The sequence below is a fragment of the Pseudorca crassidens genome, chromosome 3, assembly GCF_039906515.1.
Source record: "Pseudorca crassidens isolate mPseCra1 chromosome 3, mPseCra1.hap1, whole genome shotgun sequence".
NCBI classification, from domain to species: Eukaryota; Metazoa; Chordata; class Mammalia; order Artiodactyla; family Delphinidae; genus Pseudorca; species Pseudorca crassidens.
Genome location: NC_090298.1, coordinates 116180893 through 116197260, shown reverse-complemented (window position 1 = coordinate 116197260; position 16368 = coordinate 116180893). Strand labels below are relative to the sequence as shown.

Here is a 16368-nt window from a genome sequence, read left to right as displayed (position 1 = left end):
TTTGGACACAGGGGAAAAAAAAGATGAACTCTGATCCCTCTCCAGCCCCAGACTGTGGTTTGTAGATGAGTGTATGAAGGTCCTGGTATTCTTGGGGAGCAGGCTATAAAGAAAGCCCATCATGCTTACTGTTAGGAGATATAGTTATTAGTTTAAAAGGAGAGGGAAGGAGGTGGCCCTGGAGCTCTTACTCCCTAGATAGCAACTGACCCTTTCTAGGGTGGTCCAAGCAGTCTAAGTCTGCTGAATTTGCCTCTGCTGCTCTTGCCTTCCCTATTCTCTCTTAGAGATATGAGAGCAGCAGGAGGAATATGAAGACAGGCCTGAATCACCAGGAAGCTGGGCTCTGAAGTGGCTGTTCTTAGTCAACTCTCCGGTGGGCACTGATGCAGAGCCAGCCAATATCGCTTAAAGGTTTCAATGGAAATGCCTCTGTAGCCACCTAGAGTGTAGTCCAGGTGTGTGGGCAGATTTGCAGCTCAGGGAAGCTGGGTTCCAAGGAGAGACTTGATTATCAGAACAGAAGACATTTCTATATGGGGGTGAAGCCTTACTGCTTTTGTTTATCCTGTCCTTTGCTCAGAATTTTCTCTAACAGTAGTTGTTAGTGAGAGCTACAAGCTTCTTGAGCCCTTGGTTTGTGTCAAGCATTGTGCTTTATGCTTCATGTCATCTCATTTAATGCTAACACCCATCCTACAAAATAGTTACTATTAAGTCCCTTTTTAGATGAAGGAATTGAAACTTGGAGAGAGGTTAGGTGGCTAGCCCTAAGTCCCACAACTAATTGGGGAGACCTGGGTGGAAATCCAGGTCTGGAGTGGAGATGGAGTTGAGTAGAGTTTTTGGTAACCTTGGCTGCTGTCATGAGACACAGGCTGATCACTCTAAGGACCTCATGCAGTGTTGGGGAGCAAGTATAAGGAGTAGATTTCCTTGCCCACTCCCTGCTAGAAACGTGCAGTCTGGAGCCTAGTGGAAAATACACTGACCACGGCTGGTATATTTCTCTACTTTGCCTGGTTGCTTGCTGGTGTGCTTAGGCAAGCCCCATTCACCCTTTTGGGCTCTATTTTCTTCATGTGCCATGTAGAAATAATCCTGTCCTATATATTTCATGCGTGGGGAATAGGATCATAGACTAGTTGTAAATGAGCTTGGATATCATCTTGGCCAACTTTTACCCAATATAGTTCTCTCCTCCTCTCTTGCTAAGTTCTTTCCAGACAGTTGGGTATGTATGAGGGGAGTGCTTTGTGCTGGACTCCGTGAGGGAGAGCAAGGATGCTTTTGCTTCTTGTACAGCTGGGGAGCCTGAGTTACGGGAGGTTAAGAGGTCAAGTCACAGAGGGTGCCAGTGAACTGGTTGCAATCTGAGGCAAGGGCCTTCTTCTTCTTGAATATCTGTGTCTCTACTGTGGGCTGGGCTGTGCGAAGGACATTCAGTAATCAAAATGTGTGTGCATGCGTGTGTACATGCGTGTGTGTGTATGATGTGCAGAAATATAGATGTGGTAGAAGTGGCTCTCTCCGCAAGAGGGCTCCAGTAGGCTCATTAAAAAATTTCTCTCCTGACACAAAATGTGTGCCTTTTTATTCACGTTGTTGCAAAACAAATAAAATGAATGGCTGATTTCATAGACCACTCGAAAGGCAGCATGGTCTGTAGAAAGAGCATGGGTTCTGGGGCCAGAATGGCTTTGATTCCTGACTCTACTACTCTCTGACTGTGTGAACTTGGGCAAATTACTTAACCTCTCTGAATTTTAGTCCCCTCATGGGCAAAATAAGCAGCATATTAGAACCCCATCACAGGGTTGTGGTGAAGAGTAAATGAGCTTAGAACTTTGCTTGGAACATAGAAAGTGCTCTATAAATATTGACTATAATTATTATTATACAGAATTTATTTTCTTCTGGGCTGCCCAAATACTGCATTTTAATACTAGGGAATCGGGTGTCATGGGGATATTTATCTTTATCCCTCGGTCCAAGTGCTATAATTATGATTATTACAGCTCTACAGAGTGTAAGGACTAAAGCTTCAGAGCGGTCTGAGGCATGGCTGAGAGCTCAGAGAAGGTGGAGTTGTGTGTCTGATGGGAGTTTGTTCTTGGAGACTTTGTCTCCTTGCCTCCTTTCTCTACTGATGTGACTGTGTCCATCACTATCCTGAGGATGTGTGTGTTGAGGGGTAGCTCTACTCCATCAAGGGAACCTACCATATGGCATCGGAGAATCTCTCTATATGACCACCAGGGTCAGTATTTTCTCAGTTATCATTATGACTCTAGGGGAAAGGTTGAAAAAATTGGATTTAGAGAAGTGGCCCCAAATCTCCAAACTTCAGTGGACCTACTCATCTTTTCCAGGTGTTCTACCCTTGTGCCTCTATTTCTTCACAAGTGTGCCCTCTTTTGAAGGGCCCTCCAGCTTCCTTGTTGCCAAATCCAGTGGCTTTTCTCATCCTCGTTCTGACTCACCTCTTGATTTTGTTGAACCCACAACTTGATTTTCTCAGGATTCCCTCCTCTCTTGACCTGTGTAATTCTGCACTATTCTTAATGTTCTTCATCTTGGTCCCTGGATTGCTCCTCTTTCTTTCTTTCTTTTTTTAAAAAATTATTTATTTATTTATTGGCTGCGTTGGGTCTTAGTTGTGGCACGCAGGCTCATTAGTTGCAGTGCGCAGGTTCTCTAGTCGTGGCATGTGGGCTTCAGAGCACCTGGGCTCTGTAGTTGTGGCATGCAGGCTCAGTTGCCCTGCAGCATATGGCATCTTAGTTCCCCCACCAGGGATTGAACCGGCATCTGCTGCATTGCAAGACGGATTCTCAACCACTGAATCACCAGGGAAGTCCCATCCTCTTTCTTTTCCTAACGTACAGTCATGGTTTGAAAACTCTTCTTGGCCCATTGTTCCTTTCTCTTTAAGTTTTCTCTGTAATACAGGAAATCTGTTATTGCTTTGGTTGTCACCTCTGGGTGATGGCACCAAAATTCTTCTTCTGCCCTAGGCCTCTCTACCTCTTTGTCTTCAACAGGCATGAAGTTGCCAGAGCCTTCCTGGATGCAGTGACAAGCCCATACCTGAAGGCATTGAACTGTTTTTTCTGTGTGTAGGTATCAAGTGCCTGCCGTGTCTTTTGGATTGTTAGCAGTCCAAATGAAGACTAAGTCTTAAGCTGCCTTCTAGCATTCAGATTCTTTGAAGGCTGGAGCTGAATAGGATAGGTCTGGAGAGGGCCAGGCTGGGCTCCCGTTTATTCAGTCACTCTACTTGTCACCTGATTTCTTTTAGAGGGAGCACTGTCTTTTGTCTCCAAGATTGCAGCTTTTTGTTAACATGCTTAGCTACCTTTTAAAAAATTTTTTTTAATTGAAATACAGTTGATTTACAATGTTGTATTAGTTTCAAATGTACAGCAGAGTGATTCAGTTATACATATCTATCTATTCTTCTTCAGATTCCTTTCCATTATAGGTTATTACAAGATATTGAGTGTATTTCCCTGTGCTATACAGTAGGTCCTTGTTGGTTATCTATTTTATATTTAGTAGTGACTTAGCTACCTTCTTGAATATCTGTTCTCTTCTCTTCTGGGGTAGGGATGGGATTGGTCATGTCCCCCACATTTTGGAGTAGAGTATTAAGGAGGGGTCAGGAATGCCCACTTCCTATTTCATCCCATCCTGTGTTGCCTTCCTTCCAGAGCTCCAGTCCCAGCTGGGCCTGTGGAGACCTTCTTGGCTCCATGTGCTCTCTGGCAGGGCCAGCACCTGTCTCTGTGTTGCCACTGGAAAGGCCTCACTTGGGCTCTCCCTTGCAGGCTGTACAAGCGGATTTAGGCCTGGTCAGGCAGAGGCTTGGATCCACTGTGAACTTTTTACCCTCCAGTAGCCTCACCTCATCACTTTCCTTTTAGGGTGCCTTGGGTTTGTTGAGAGCAGTCCCCATTTGCATGGCCTTAGGCATGACTTCAGTATTTGGGGCACACACTGTTGCCATTACACAAATGGTCAGTGGCTTAAGGATGTTCCAGGTCCAGCCTCCCAGCCAGTTAGGGCTAGACTGGGGTTAGAAGCCACATTTCTTTTGCAGTTCAAAGCCTCTTTTTATTTAATTGCTGTCTACCTCCTGACTTTGTTTATGTCTTATGGGGGAAAAAGCCTGTTTGCCTGACCTCTTCAAACTTACTTCTCTTGTCCTTCAAATTATTCTTTAAAAATCCATTTCTCTTCCTAAGCCTTTGCACATTGTTTTTCCTTGTCAGGACTATCCTATCAGTGTTCTCTTTGCATTGTTTTTTCAGATTCATATTTGTCTGCCCAAATTAGGCAGTGAGCTTCTATTTGTGTAGAGGTGAGTGACTCTGTGTGTGTGCGTGTGTGTGTGTGTGTGTGTGTGTGTATGAGTTTGTGTAGCACATAAATAGTAATGAATGTGTTTGTGGGAAGAGTTCATCCTCTAACTGTCAGTTTGTAAAGCAGAAGACTGTCTTATAGCTCTTTCTGCAAGTGGAAGTTCTACACGATGGTGACCTGGCTCTCTGGACACTAATATGCTGGGAAAAGCACTGAATGGGCTGGGTCTGCCTCGGTGCTCAGCAGAAAACTGGCTGGAGTCTCTCCATTTTTAGCTGTGGGGGTCCTCCTCTAACATCTGTTTCCTTCACCTCCTGAAAGCAGATAACCAGCAAAAGACTTTGGTCCTAAAATTTGAGATGTGGGGTCAGCTAGAGGGTATGCAGATCCTGCAGGAGTCAGGGAGCTCTGGAGAGTGTTTCTAGGGTACCTGGCCTGGCTCTGACTGCCTGTGGGTCCAGGGGGAAGTCCTCATCCCCGGTCTAATGATGGTGTGATAACTAGGTGCCAGGTGCTGTACCGTGTACTTTCCACTCATTGTTTTATTTAATCCTCCCTAATACTCTTTGAAGTAGGAGCTCTTATTATGCCCATTTTATAGATGAAGAAACTGAGGCCTAGCGAAGTGTGTGTCCAAGATCACATAGCTAGAAATTGGCAGAGCGAAGACTTGGCCTTAGATGTGTCTGAATCTAAATTCATGTACTGTACTTTCAACCCAATGTTTTAAATCTCTTTTCTTTAATTTCCTTCTTATAAGATGGAAGTAGAAATTCTTTCCCTTTGCCTTTTTCCAAAAGATTTGGGGAAACAAATACATGGATATACACTGTAGGTTAAGAACATGAGCATTTTATAAGATAGGAGTTCCAAGCGTTCCCAGTCAGGCTGCTGAGGTGGGTCTCCCTGCCCAGAACACTTGTGATGTTTACCTGTTCCCCCTGTGCTCTGGCCCTGAGACTGGAGAGCAGCCACTGTCCATGGGACCTACCAGCATGTCAGAAGCTTTAGGAGGTCCAGCAGTTCCACTCCTCCTTCCTCTGTTGGCTTCCTGCCATCCTCATGCCATTCTTTTGCGTTCCTGCCTTAAAAGAAGATAAAAGTTACAGGAAGATATCTTATTTACATATGACCCAGTCCCCTCCTAGAGTCCTGTCTGAATTGAGAGGAGAATATAAGGCACCAGGGAGGCAAGGGCTAGTGAGTCCAAGGGCCTTCTCCCACCTGTGCCCCAAGCATCTTCTCCAGGCTGGCAATACAGATTGCTGAGAGCATCCAACCTCTATTTAAGTAGAAGTACAGACTACACGTGGCCAGTTTTGATAGAAAAATGGGCATCTCAAGTACCTTATTATCTATGTTGTCTCAAAGCCCAAGGATACTTAAGGAAAGAGTTACTGGTGGAACACTGAGATGCATTCCCCTTTCCTGGACTGAGTGATGGTATTGTAAGTCAGAAGAAGGCCATAAATGAAAAGATGTAGTTCTGTCTTCTTTTGAGAGCCCAGGATGATGGGAAGGTTTGTTATCCAGGGTGTACAGGAGCAGGTGATCAGGTGAACTCAGGGTTAGTGGGTGGCAAGTAATTTGGGGAGGGCACTAACCTCAGGCCAAGTGCCAAACTATGCCTCAGTGGGATTCCATGACTTTGGCTTTACTTATGTCAGGGTCTGACATAGGCTGCTGCTACTGCCTATGTCCCTGCTTGTGATGGTGGACCATCCTGGCAGAACCAAACTGTGGGCCACTTCTCCTTTCCCTCTTTCTCCCTTCCCCCCAGCTTCAGTGTAAAGCCCAAGGGAAAACGTGCCTGCTTGCTCTCCATCGCCACTTCTTTAATAAGGACAAAGCCCAGGTGACATAGTTACAGGCCAGGCCTTATGAGGACAGAGGACAGCATTACCCATGCCTGCGTGCTGCAGAGTTTGCACTTGTTCTCTGGGTACCCTTGCAATGCCTGGGAAACTGTCTCACACCTTTCTCCCAGCCTCACTGCTCCTAGGCCTCTCCCCAGGCACTGCTCCCACCACCATGTTCTCTCTCTATCTCTGATTCATGGGAAAATACATGGAGCCAATGAATAGGTCAGATGTGCAGTCCACATGGAATTATTGGGGGTGGGGGAGATGAAGGATCCATTTGCGAATCGACCTGTCATCCTTAGTATTGTCAGAAAATGCTTCTGAGGGCGTTAGTGTGTGTGCAGGTGATGGAGGTGGCAAGGAGCCCTGTGGGAGCTGCCATTTCTCTCACCTGGCCTGCCATCCCACTCCAGGAGGTGGGTATGCTGTTAGTGCATCAGCTGCCCCCAACCCCTTCTTCCTCAGTCCCTTCTAGGCCTCCTCCTCCTGCTCATTTGTTGTCTTTGCCCTTGATTTCATTCTCATTTATCTGTTCCTTCTCATTTCCCCCCCACACCCCAGCATCAGTTCCCGGTGTTTATCCCTGGCTGTAAGAAGGAAGCGTCTAGCTCTCTCTGTGTGTGTATATGCATATACACATGAACGGTCTCATGTAGGGGAAGGGAAGTCTGTGGCTTTTGGATAATCCTTTTCTCTCTTAATGTATGTTGTCCTGATAATGCTGTGAGTCCCCTAATTCCATTTTTTGTTCTCCTTTTCCCCACAGCCAAGGATGCAAGAATAAAAAAGGTATGGGACATTATGGGAAGCTCTAGGGCTGTGTCCTCTTGGGACCCATCTCCCTGGGCCTTTCTTGACTTCTCATTCTTTTTTTTTTTTTTTCTGCTGTACGCGGGCCTCTCACTGTTGTGGCCTCTCCCGTTGTGGAGCACAGGCTCCGGACACGAAGGCCCAGCGGCCATGGCTCACGGGCCCAGCCGCTCCGCGGCATGTAGGATCTTCCCAGACCGGGGCACGAACCCGTGTCCCCTGCATTGGCAGGCGGACTCTCAACCACTGCGCCACCAGGGAAGCCCGACTTCTCATTCTTGATGTGGCAGCTTCTGTCCCATGTTCATCCTCACCGAGCCTTGCACTCCCACTCCTTTGCACACCCAGACATGGCCAGGCACCTGTCCAGAACCTAGTGCTGTGCTATGGACTGAGTCCGTGTCTTTCAGTGTGATTGGTGCCCCAAGGAGCCAGGTTGCTGGGGAAAGCTCATGTGGCACTCAGCCGTTCCATTTTGTCTACAAAAAAAGAGGGGAGAAACTGGCAGAAAGCAAAGGCTTTTGCTGCTGGGTGAGTATAGCATCTATTTTTAGCTCCCAAGCCTTTGCTTTTCCATTTGGCTGTGCTTTTTTAGCACAGTGCCGGTCCAGCAGGGCTGTTTTCCTTCATGGCTCCAGATGTCCTTAGGGAAAGTTTCCGTCTGCCCCCGAGAAGCTGTGGGCTGGTCACCGGGTAATAACTTCTTATAGTGGGTTCAGGCAGGGCTTTGGGTTCCACTGCAATCTTGTCACAGGACCAATTTATTGAGGTGGAACATGGAGGAGTGTGGCAGGAACAGGAAAGAGAAAAGGTAAAACCCCATGCTCTCCAGAGGTGTTTCCCTTATAATTAATTCATTTAAGACTCTTTTGAGTAAACTGCCTAATGAGGTGTATTGGGGCTGAGTGACCAACACGAAAACCTTTTATAAGGGTCTGGGCTGATACTGACAGGTTCTGAATTTTTCTAAGGTGTTTTTCTTTTTTGCTTTTTTAATTTGTTATTTTTTTTCTTTCTGCCTTTCTTTCTGAGGTCATTTGCCAGTTTGGATTAAGTTCTTTTGACTTCCACTCTAGTTTACTGACCAAAATGTTTTTACTACTCCAGTTTGCCTGTTCTAGATACTTCACTTAAGTAGAATCATACAGTATCTATCCTTTGGTATCTAGCTTATTTCACTTGGCATAATGTTTTTAAGGTTCATTCATGTTGAAGCATGTATCAGAATTTCATTCTTTTTATGGGTGAATAATATTCCATTGTATGTACCACATTTGAAAAAAAAATCATCTGTTAATGAATCCTTAAGTTGTTCCACTTTTTTGGCTCTTGTCAATAATGATGCTGTGAACATTCACCTGGAAGTATCTGTTTGAGTCAATGTTTTCAGAACTTTTGGGTGGAATATATACCTAGGGATGGAATTGCTGGATTATATATATATAGTCGTTCTATGTTTAACTTTTTGAGGAACTGCCAAACTGTCCCACAGCAGCCGCACCATTTTACAGTCCCACCAGCAATGTACTAGGGTTTTAGTTTCTCTACATCCTTGTTAACATTTGTTACTTTCTGTTTTTTTTGTTTTTTTTTTTAAATTATAGCCATAGTAGTGGATGTAAAATGGTACAGTATCTCATTGTGGCTTTGGTTTGCATTTCCTTAGTGATTAATGATGTTGAGAATCCTTTAATGTCCCTGTTGGCATATGTATATCTTCTTTGGAGAAATGTCTATTCAAGTCTTTGGCCTGTTTTAATTTAGCTTGCTTGTTTTTTTTTTGTTGAGTTGTAGGTGTTGTTTATATATTCTGGAAACTAAACCCTTAATATAGATGATCTAGAAATATTCTTCTAATTTTTTGAGTTGTCTTTTCACTCTCTTAATAATGTCCTTTGAGGCACAAAAGTTTTTTAATTTTGAAGGAGTTCCATTTATTTATTTTTTTCTTTTATCGTCCGTGCTTTGGGTATAATATTTAAGAAAATATTGCCAAATCTAAGGTTTGAAGATTTTCCCTATGTTTCTTCTAAGAATTTTAACTCTTTAATTTACATCTTTGATCCATTTTGAGTTAATTTTTTTTTTTTTTGTAGTATGTGGGCTTCTCACTGTTGTGGCCTCTTCCATTGCGGAGCACAGGCTCCGGACGCACAGGCTCAGCAGCCATGGCTCACGGGCCCAGCCGCTCTGCGGCGTGTGGGATCCTCCTGGACCGGGGCACAAACCCCGGTCAGCAGGCGGACTCTCAACCACTGTGCCACCAGGGAAGCCCCGAGTTAATTTTAATATATTACGTAAGGGAAGGGTCCACTTCATTCTTTTGCATGTGGAAATCCAGTTGATCCAGAACAGTTTGTTGGAGAGACTGTCCTTTCCCCATTGAATTGTCTTGGTACCATTGCTGAAAATCAATTGATCATATATGTAATTTTTTCTGGACTCTCAATTCTATTCCATTGGTCTGTATGTCTGTCCTTATGCCAATACCACAGTGTTTTGATTACTGTAGCTTTGTAGTAAGTTTTGAAATCAGGAAGTGTGAGTCCTCCAACTTTGTTCTTCTTTTTCAGTGTTTTTATGTTCTGGGTCCCTTGAAATTCCATATGTATTTTAGGATGGGTTTCTCCATTTCTGTAAAAAATCACCTTTTTTTTGGCCATGCTCTGGCTTGTGGGATCTTAATTCCCTGACCAGGGATTGAACCTGGGCCACTTTAATGAAAGTGCCAAGTCCTAACCACTGGACTGCCAGGGAATTCCCCAATTCCCCACCACTGAGATTTTGTTAGGGATTGTATTGAATCTGCATATTGCTCTAGGTAGTATTGTTGTCTTAACATTATTAAGCCTCCAATCTGTGAACATGGAATATCCTTTTATCCTTGTGTTATTTAAATTTTAACAGCTACTAGGGCCTGCACTTTGGTGTGTTTGACAGTCTGAAAAGTGATGTAAAAGGCTTTATGGCTTGGGAATATTGAACTTTGCTGTTTTAGAGGGTGCTGATGGTATCTGTCTTCAGGTATAACAGTGGATATGGTTTAGAAGTGAATGGTTATAAAGGCTCATATGAATTTGGGCCCATGTCTGTTCACACACAAATCATTTGGTTAGTTTCCTTCTCTCTTCACCATAGCCAATACCACCCTGTGCAACCTGATAACAACCCGGATAATGAAGAAGGAAGGGACCAGGGCTATTATAACTCATGCAAAGGTCCTGGTTTACTGTACAGTTTTAACCAAGGCATATCTCCCCATATGGGGGAATGGAGGCTTACTCCAGGTTGATCTACCTTTGGGGTAGAAGACCTGTGATACCTCTATTCAGGAAATGTCTGACATCATCTGAAATGTTTGACATCTGTCAAAAAAGGTGACATCATGGGAATCACTATGCTGGGGCAGGGGGAGAGGTGTCAAGCACCAGCTTCCTGTTGACCTTCTATTTTCTGTGTTTACATTCCTCAGGCCCCTAACTATGCCTCACCAGGGCCTGCTCCTATTTAGGATGGCTCCTCTGGGCATGCTGCTGGGCATGCTGATGACCTCCTGCTTCACCTTCTGCCTCAGTCATAAGAACTCGGTAAGTGCCTTACTGCAATAGAGGGATCTTTTTTGTGTCCAAGAAAGCCTCTGTGCCACCAGGGCTGCTGTGGGAGTTTCTTATAGGAATGTGACCAGTGCTGGGTCACGGAGTATGTGTGCTTCTTCCCCCATCCCTTAGTCCTCTGGCCTCTGTTTAAAGCTTACGACACAGTTTCTCTTTGGCGAAAAGATGATGATGATGATAATGATATAATAACAATGATGATAATATGATAAGCTTGCTATGTACCAAGCATTGTATTATGTGCTTTATATGTATTCTTATTTAATCCCCTCAACAACCCTATGAAGTAGACAACTACAATTATTATCCTCATTTGACAAGGAGGAGATTAAGTCTCAGAGATATTAAGTAACTTGGCCAACATTATAAAGCTAGTTTGTGGCAGAGCTGGGAAGGTCAGGATTCTCCCCAAGGGGCTGGGCGCCTGTGTGGTGAGCACCAAGTAAGACTGCTTCTTTGTCTACTCCGCTCATCCATGTGCATTCTCAGTCTGTCCGTAGCTCTGTATCCTCTTTCCCTCTGTCCTTTTCTCCACGTTCTTTACACCCTCCTTTTCATTAACCCAGACCTCATTGCTGAGGGTTTCTGTCCTTGCCAAAGGCAGGGGCAGAATGCCTGAGAAGGCCCTGAGCTTGGCCTGGCTGCAGGGTGTCCTGGCCCCATTTCCCTGGCCTGCCCCACCAACAGCCTGCCCTTGATCTACTCCCAATGCCCTCTCTTTCCTCTCCCTTGAGATGCCCTGTCAGCTCTCTCACAGTTTCACCCTCCCCTGGCCACCTTCTCCAACCCCAGGGGTCCCACTTAAATGTTGGGTAAAGTGCTGGAGGCTTTGGAGCCGGAGGGCCTTGAAGTGCAAATGACAATTGTGATGAATTTAATCCAGCTCAGCTGAGGTTCACCTCTGGCTCATGGCAAGCTTCCACCTTCTCTCTGAAGTCATTTGTTTTCTCTCCGCCTTTCTCCCCACTTTGTAGAGCAGGAGAGAATGTACAGTTAGGAGTCACGAATCCTTTTGAGCTTTTAATGTTCTTTGACTAAGATCTTGTTGCTGCCGTTTTTTGGCCTCCTCTTCAAGGAGAATGAGACTGGGATCCCATTGGCCCCTGAGGGTGGGACTGGCCATGGCATGAAGTTGGGGCTGTTTCTGGCATAGCCTGGCCCAGAAAAGCACCCAAGTGTCTCGAGGGCTCAGGGCTGTGTCCCCTCCAGCCTGCAGCTCATGAGGATCTGGGTGCTCCCCATTATGAGCTTTAGCAGATGCACAATTAACAAAAGCGTGCTGATGAATTTACTTAAGGACTGTGTGTTAGTAAGTCTCTTTTGGATAATAGTCCAACCAAATAGATGAGCTGTCAGAGCCATAATTATTCTGGCCCATTTATATTAGCTCTTTTGAGTCTAATCTCAGAAAAATGTTAATACTGACTTTCATCAGCAAAAGCTGCTTTTATCCTTATGTCTGTTCCTAAGCTGTATCCATTTGTCATAATCTTTCATCATGTGCTAAGTACAAGTAGGAGTTGAAGCATCTTTTCTCTCATACCATAAAAATTGCTGCCCCGATGGCATTTAAAATCCAAATTATGCAGCCAGCCACCTTCACAACAGTGAAAATGGGTGGTGGGGGAGGTGGGAGTGGTCATGATCCTTTGTTCAGAGACTGGAGTCCAGGCAAATGCTCCTAGTGACCTGGAATTGTCCTCCTCAAAGGCATTTGTACAGGTTAATGGCCACCCAGCAAAGGCTAGCTGTGTGTATCAGGGTATGATCTGGAGCCAGCCTGCCTTCCTGGCTCCTGCTATGGCATCTCCCTGGGATGCCACATCTTAGGATCAGTGCGAATGCTAAAGGGATGTGGTTGTGTGGTATACTGGCCTTCAAGAGGTGGTGGATGATGAGGGAGGTAGTGGAACCCAGTGGAAGGAGCACAGAGCCTTGGTAAACTCCCTTTTGCCTCCTACTTTGGCAATTTGACCATTTCTTTTTTTTTTTTTTTTTTACTTTGACCATTTCTGAGCTTTGTTTCCTCATGTGTAAAACAGGGTTGGTACCTCCCTCTTAAATTTTAGTGTAGATTAAATGTGATTGTATATATAAAGCACCTAGCATTGGCACTGGCACAATATGGCTAATGGATGGTCAGTAAATGTCAGCTGTTATTTTTTAGTAAGGGTTGGCTGCTTCCGTTGTTTAATTTAGGACTCTGTCAGCCAGGCTCCTATCCCAAAATGTTGCCTTCTCAGTCTGTCTCTGTCACAGCATCTATCCACCTACCTTGAGAGATTCATTCATTCTCTTGGATTTTGAAGGCTTTGGTCTTTAAGAATCTCTTACTCAGTTACAATTATAAGGAAGTGTGACATGGTAAGCTTTTGTCAGCTAAAACCTTAGCTGGGATTTCTTGCCACTTAAGAGGAAATTGGTATTTAGAGTAATGATGGCAGAGAGAAGAGAGGATTCAGCATGGAAGGGAGCTCGGAGAAGCCAACTGAGAGGTCACCAGAGCATGAGATTTACTTCAGAGCTGACCAAGGGCTGGCTGGCCTCCCTCACCTCTTGGTCTTTGTCTCCTGTTCAGGACACTGCTGGAGCAGAGAGAGGGTCGTCCCTTTCTCTGGGATGGTATTTCTTTAAACACAGTCCTTAAAGGGAAGGAGGATGTGCTGATAAATGTGCTGGGGTGATCTTATTGACCCTGCTTCCTTCCCTCAGCATCCCAGGGCACAACCGTTAGAACACATGACTAAGAACAGAAACATAGAAGTGAGTCAGAATTCATGCATGCACTTTGGAGCCAGGCAGTCCTGGACTTCAATCTCTGCTCTTCTTTTCTCAGCAGTGTGGTTTTGCACAGGCCCTGTATGTATAAAATGGGAATAAAAGTATGTGCTTCATAGATGAAACTTGGATGAGTTGTGAGGCATGGAAGCCACTTCAGACCAGTTCTGGGAATATGGGTAAGGGCTTAATAAATGGTAGCTATGTTACAATTACAACCTCATCTCCATGATGCTGCTTTTCCTGAAAACCTTTTCTGCACTTCCACCTTTGAAGTGATTGTCCAGCTTGTAGTATGTTTGTGTGACTGAACCTCCCTCAGTGCTTGCCAAAGTCATTCAGAGCCAGATTTGGTGAACAGGGTGAGCTGACCAGACAGGGGAACACCAAATTTATATCACCTCTACTAAAAACAGGTGATCTGTAAAATAATGGCAGATTGTGAGTGTGAGTGTGTGAGTGTGTGTGTGTGTGTGTGTGTGTGTGTGTAGCTTAAAATATGGTTCAAAGATGATAACAAGTGGAAGCTTAAAAAACATTTTGAGTAGTGATGGGATTGTTGCAGAAAGCGTTTGGCTTTCCTAGGGCTTGAAGCATGTCTCAGTGGTTCATATCTTGTTGTAATCCTCCTTCTTGAACCTACTTTATTTATCTCATTAAAGATCTAGAAAAAGAGACTTTCTCAGCCCCTACTCATCAGAATGAACACCAGCCTTGCCTGGATTGGGCTTTCTGCCATATTCTCATCATCACCATTACCCTTGCCTCTTTCTGCTTCTCTTGATGTTGAGGATTTGGTTACTTGATTACAACTGTACGTGCCAGGAGTTAACTGGCTAATAGATACACTAAAGCAAGAGTTGTAATGTAAAGCTTAGAGATGTTTAGTTTGGCCCTCTTAGTGTTCTAAAAGTAAGAAAATGTCGCATAAAAATCTGGATTTTTGTTTCTCATCAAGTTGAATGCCTTCGTGGCAGTGGTAGAGCAGCTGAGTAGCAGCTGTGTTTCTTAGTCAAGGCAGGAGGACTCCAGTTTTCACAGTCCCACCACTCCTGGTTGTTTTTACACCTGGCACACAGCACTCATTTACATCCATCCCTGCTTGGCCTCTGGAGGCATTTAGTCCACATACTTCTGAGGTAAATCTTATTAACGGTCTTCTAGTCCCATGGTCTCGTGTACGGTGCTTTTGGCAGAGACTGACCAGCATGGCTGGGCCCTGGAGTCCATAGGCTGCAGATACTTAGTGGACAAAGTGGTCTTGTGGTCTTTGTTCTGGAGTGTGGGGCTAGTTCCTGGCTTCCAGCAAACTCTTTGGACTTGCCTCCAAAAGACATCCAAAAGACATACCTACTTGTAGGAGGAAGGCCTTCTTTTGTTCCTTTGTTGCATGATTGCAAACTAAGCCCTGGGCTAGGCAAGGGGTATACAGTGGTGAAAGAGACTGACACAGTGCCTGGTGAAAGAGACTGACACAGTGCCTGCTCTGAGGAAACTCAGTTGTTGAAAGTTTGATGTCCGTGCCCTTAGAATGCACGGAGCTTCCTGCCAGTCTGTCTTCTCTTTAGTCTCACACACATCTACTCTCTGTTCCTTGTTTTCTTTTTTTTTTTTTTTGCCGTACGTGGGCCTCTCACCGCTGTGGCCTCTCCCGCCGCAGAGCACAGGCTCCGGATGCGCAGGCCCAGTGGCCATGACCCATGGGCCCAGCTGCTCTGCGGCATGTGGGATCCTCCCGGACCGGGGCACGAACCCGCGTCCCCTGCATTGGCAGGCGGACTCTCAACCACTGCGCTACCAGGGAAGCCCCCTTGTTTTCTTTTGAGCTCAGATTTGTGCTGGGGCACATTGAAAGGGATACATTGTTACCTCCCATGTAGGATTAGAATTGTTCAGGAGACCAAAATGAGATCTACACAAAGTACCTAGCACAGGTTTGGGTTCATAGGAAGAATCCATGAAAAATACTCTTATTACGGGAAAAATTGGGAGGTGGAGGAAAAGTGATGGCTGGGGAGGTGGAAGGGCTGAAATAATCTCCCAGTGTTCTAGTGTGTGTTCCTCTTTGCCCTCCCAAATGTAATTTTCCAGAGCTCTGGAACCCTCTGGTTCCAGTTTCCTGAGGCCTTACTGCTTTTATGCACGAACAGGTTTAAAAATGGGACAGGAAGGATTGGAGGCTGGGAAGGAACAAGATGAATAATACTTTGTATTTATGTTACATCTCTGTCTCTTGAGCTCAAAGTGCTCTACACCATCTCATTAACCCTCCATGCTCTCCATGGGGTGGAAGGAAATAGGTTTTAGGAAGAGGTTTCCAACCCGGGCATCTTCCTCCTTCAGCCCAGCTGGACTTGCACCTTCCCACTTGTACCCCTTCTTCCATGGATTGGAATGCACTAAGAGGTCGTTTACGCTCCATAGGTACCCTGGGTAATGAAGGTACCCACGCCCTTACTCTGCCCTGCTGGGCTGCTTAGGAATTAATTGGGCCTTAGCTGCCAGCTTTTGTACATCTGTGTTGACCATTTGAGGCCTTACTTTCCTATTCATATGTATGTGTTTTCTTTTATAAATATCTTTAGTTTTTAATTGTAAGAGTAATAGGTATGAATTTTAAACATCAAACAAGATAGGAGCTTATCAAGTAAAAAGTAAAAGGCTCTTATTGTCTCGTTTTGTCAACCCCTCTCCCCAGTATGTTCCCTTAACTCCCTCAAGATAGTGTGGAACCTTCTGGAGTTTTTTTTTAATGCATATACAAAAGTGCCATATACACACAACACATACTGTGTTAATTTAACCATATCACCTCACTTGTACTGGTTCTGACAGTAACCTTGTGAAAGGTCCAAACAGGGCTAAGGAGGGCAGGAAGGGCAAGGAGGAGAAGAGTGTACTGCCCAGGCCATTTTCTTTCTGCTTGCGTGGTACACAAC

At 45.0% G+C, this 16368-nt stretch overlaps 1 protein-coding gene across 5 annotated transcripts in view; it reads left to right on the top strand.

The window, feature by feature from the left end:
* SIL1 (SIL1 nucleotide exchange factor) overlaps nucleotides 1–16368 on the top strand; it is a 299033-nt gene that overhangs the window by 106790 nt on the left and 175875 nt on the right. For 3 of the 5 annotated variants that reach the window (XM_067731902.1, XM_067731904.1, XM_067731901.1), the window contains exon 2: nucleotides 10510–10624. In XM_067731902.1, the coding sequence (XP_067588003.1) occupies nucleotides 10520–10624 (105 nt within the window). In that variant the 5' untranslated portion in view covers nucleotides 10510–10519. Of the gene's footprint in view, nucleotides 1–6993; nucleotides 7017–7798; nucleotides 7849–10509; nucleotides 10625–16368 lie in introns of those variants that run through there. The other 2 variants (XM_067731903.1, XM_067731900.1) reach the window with 2 other exon arrangements.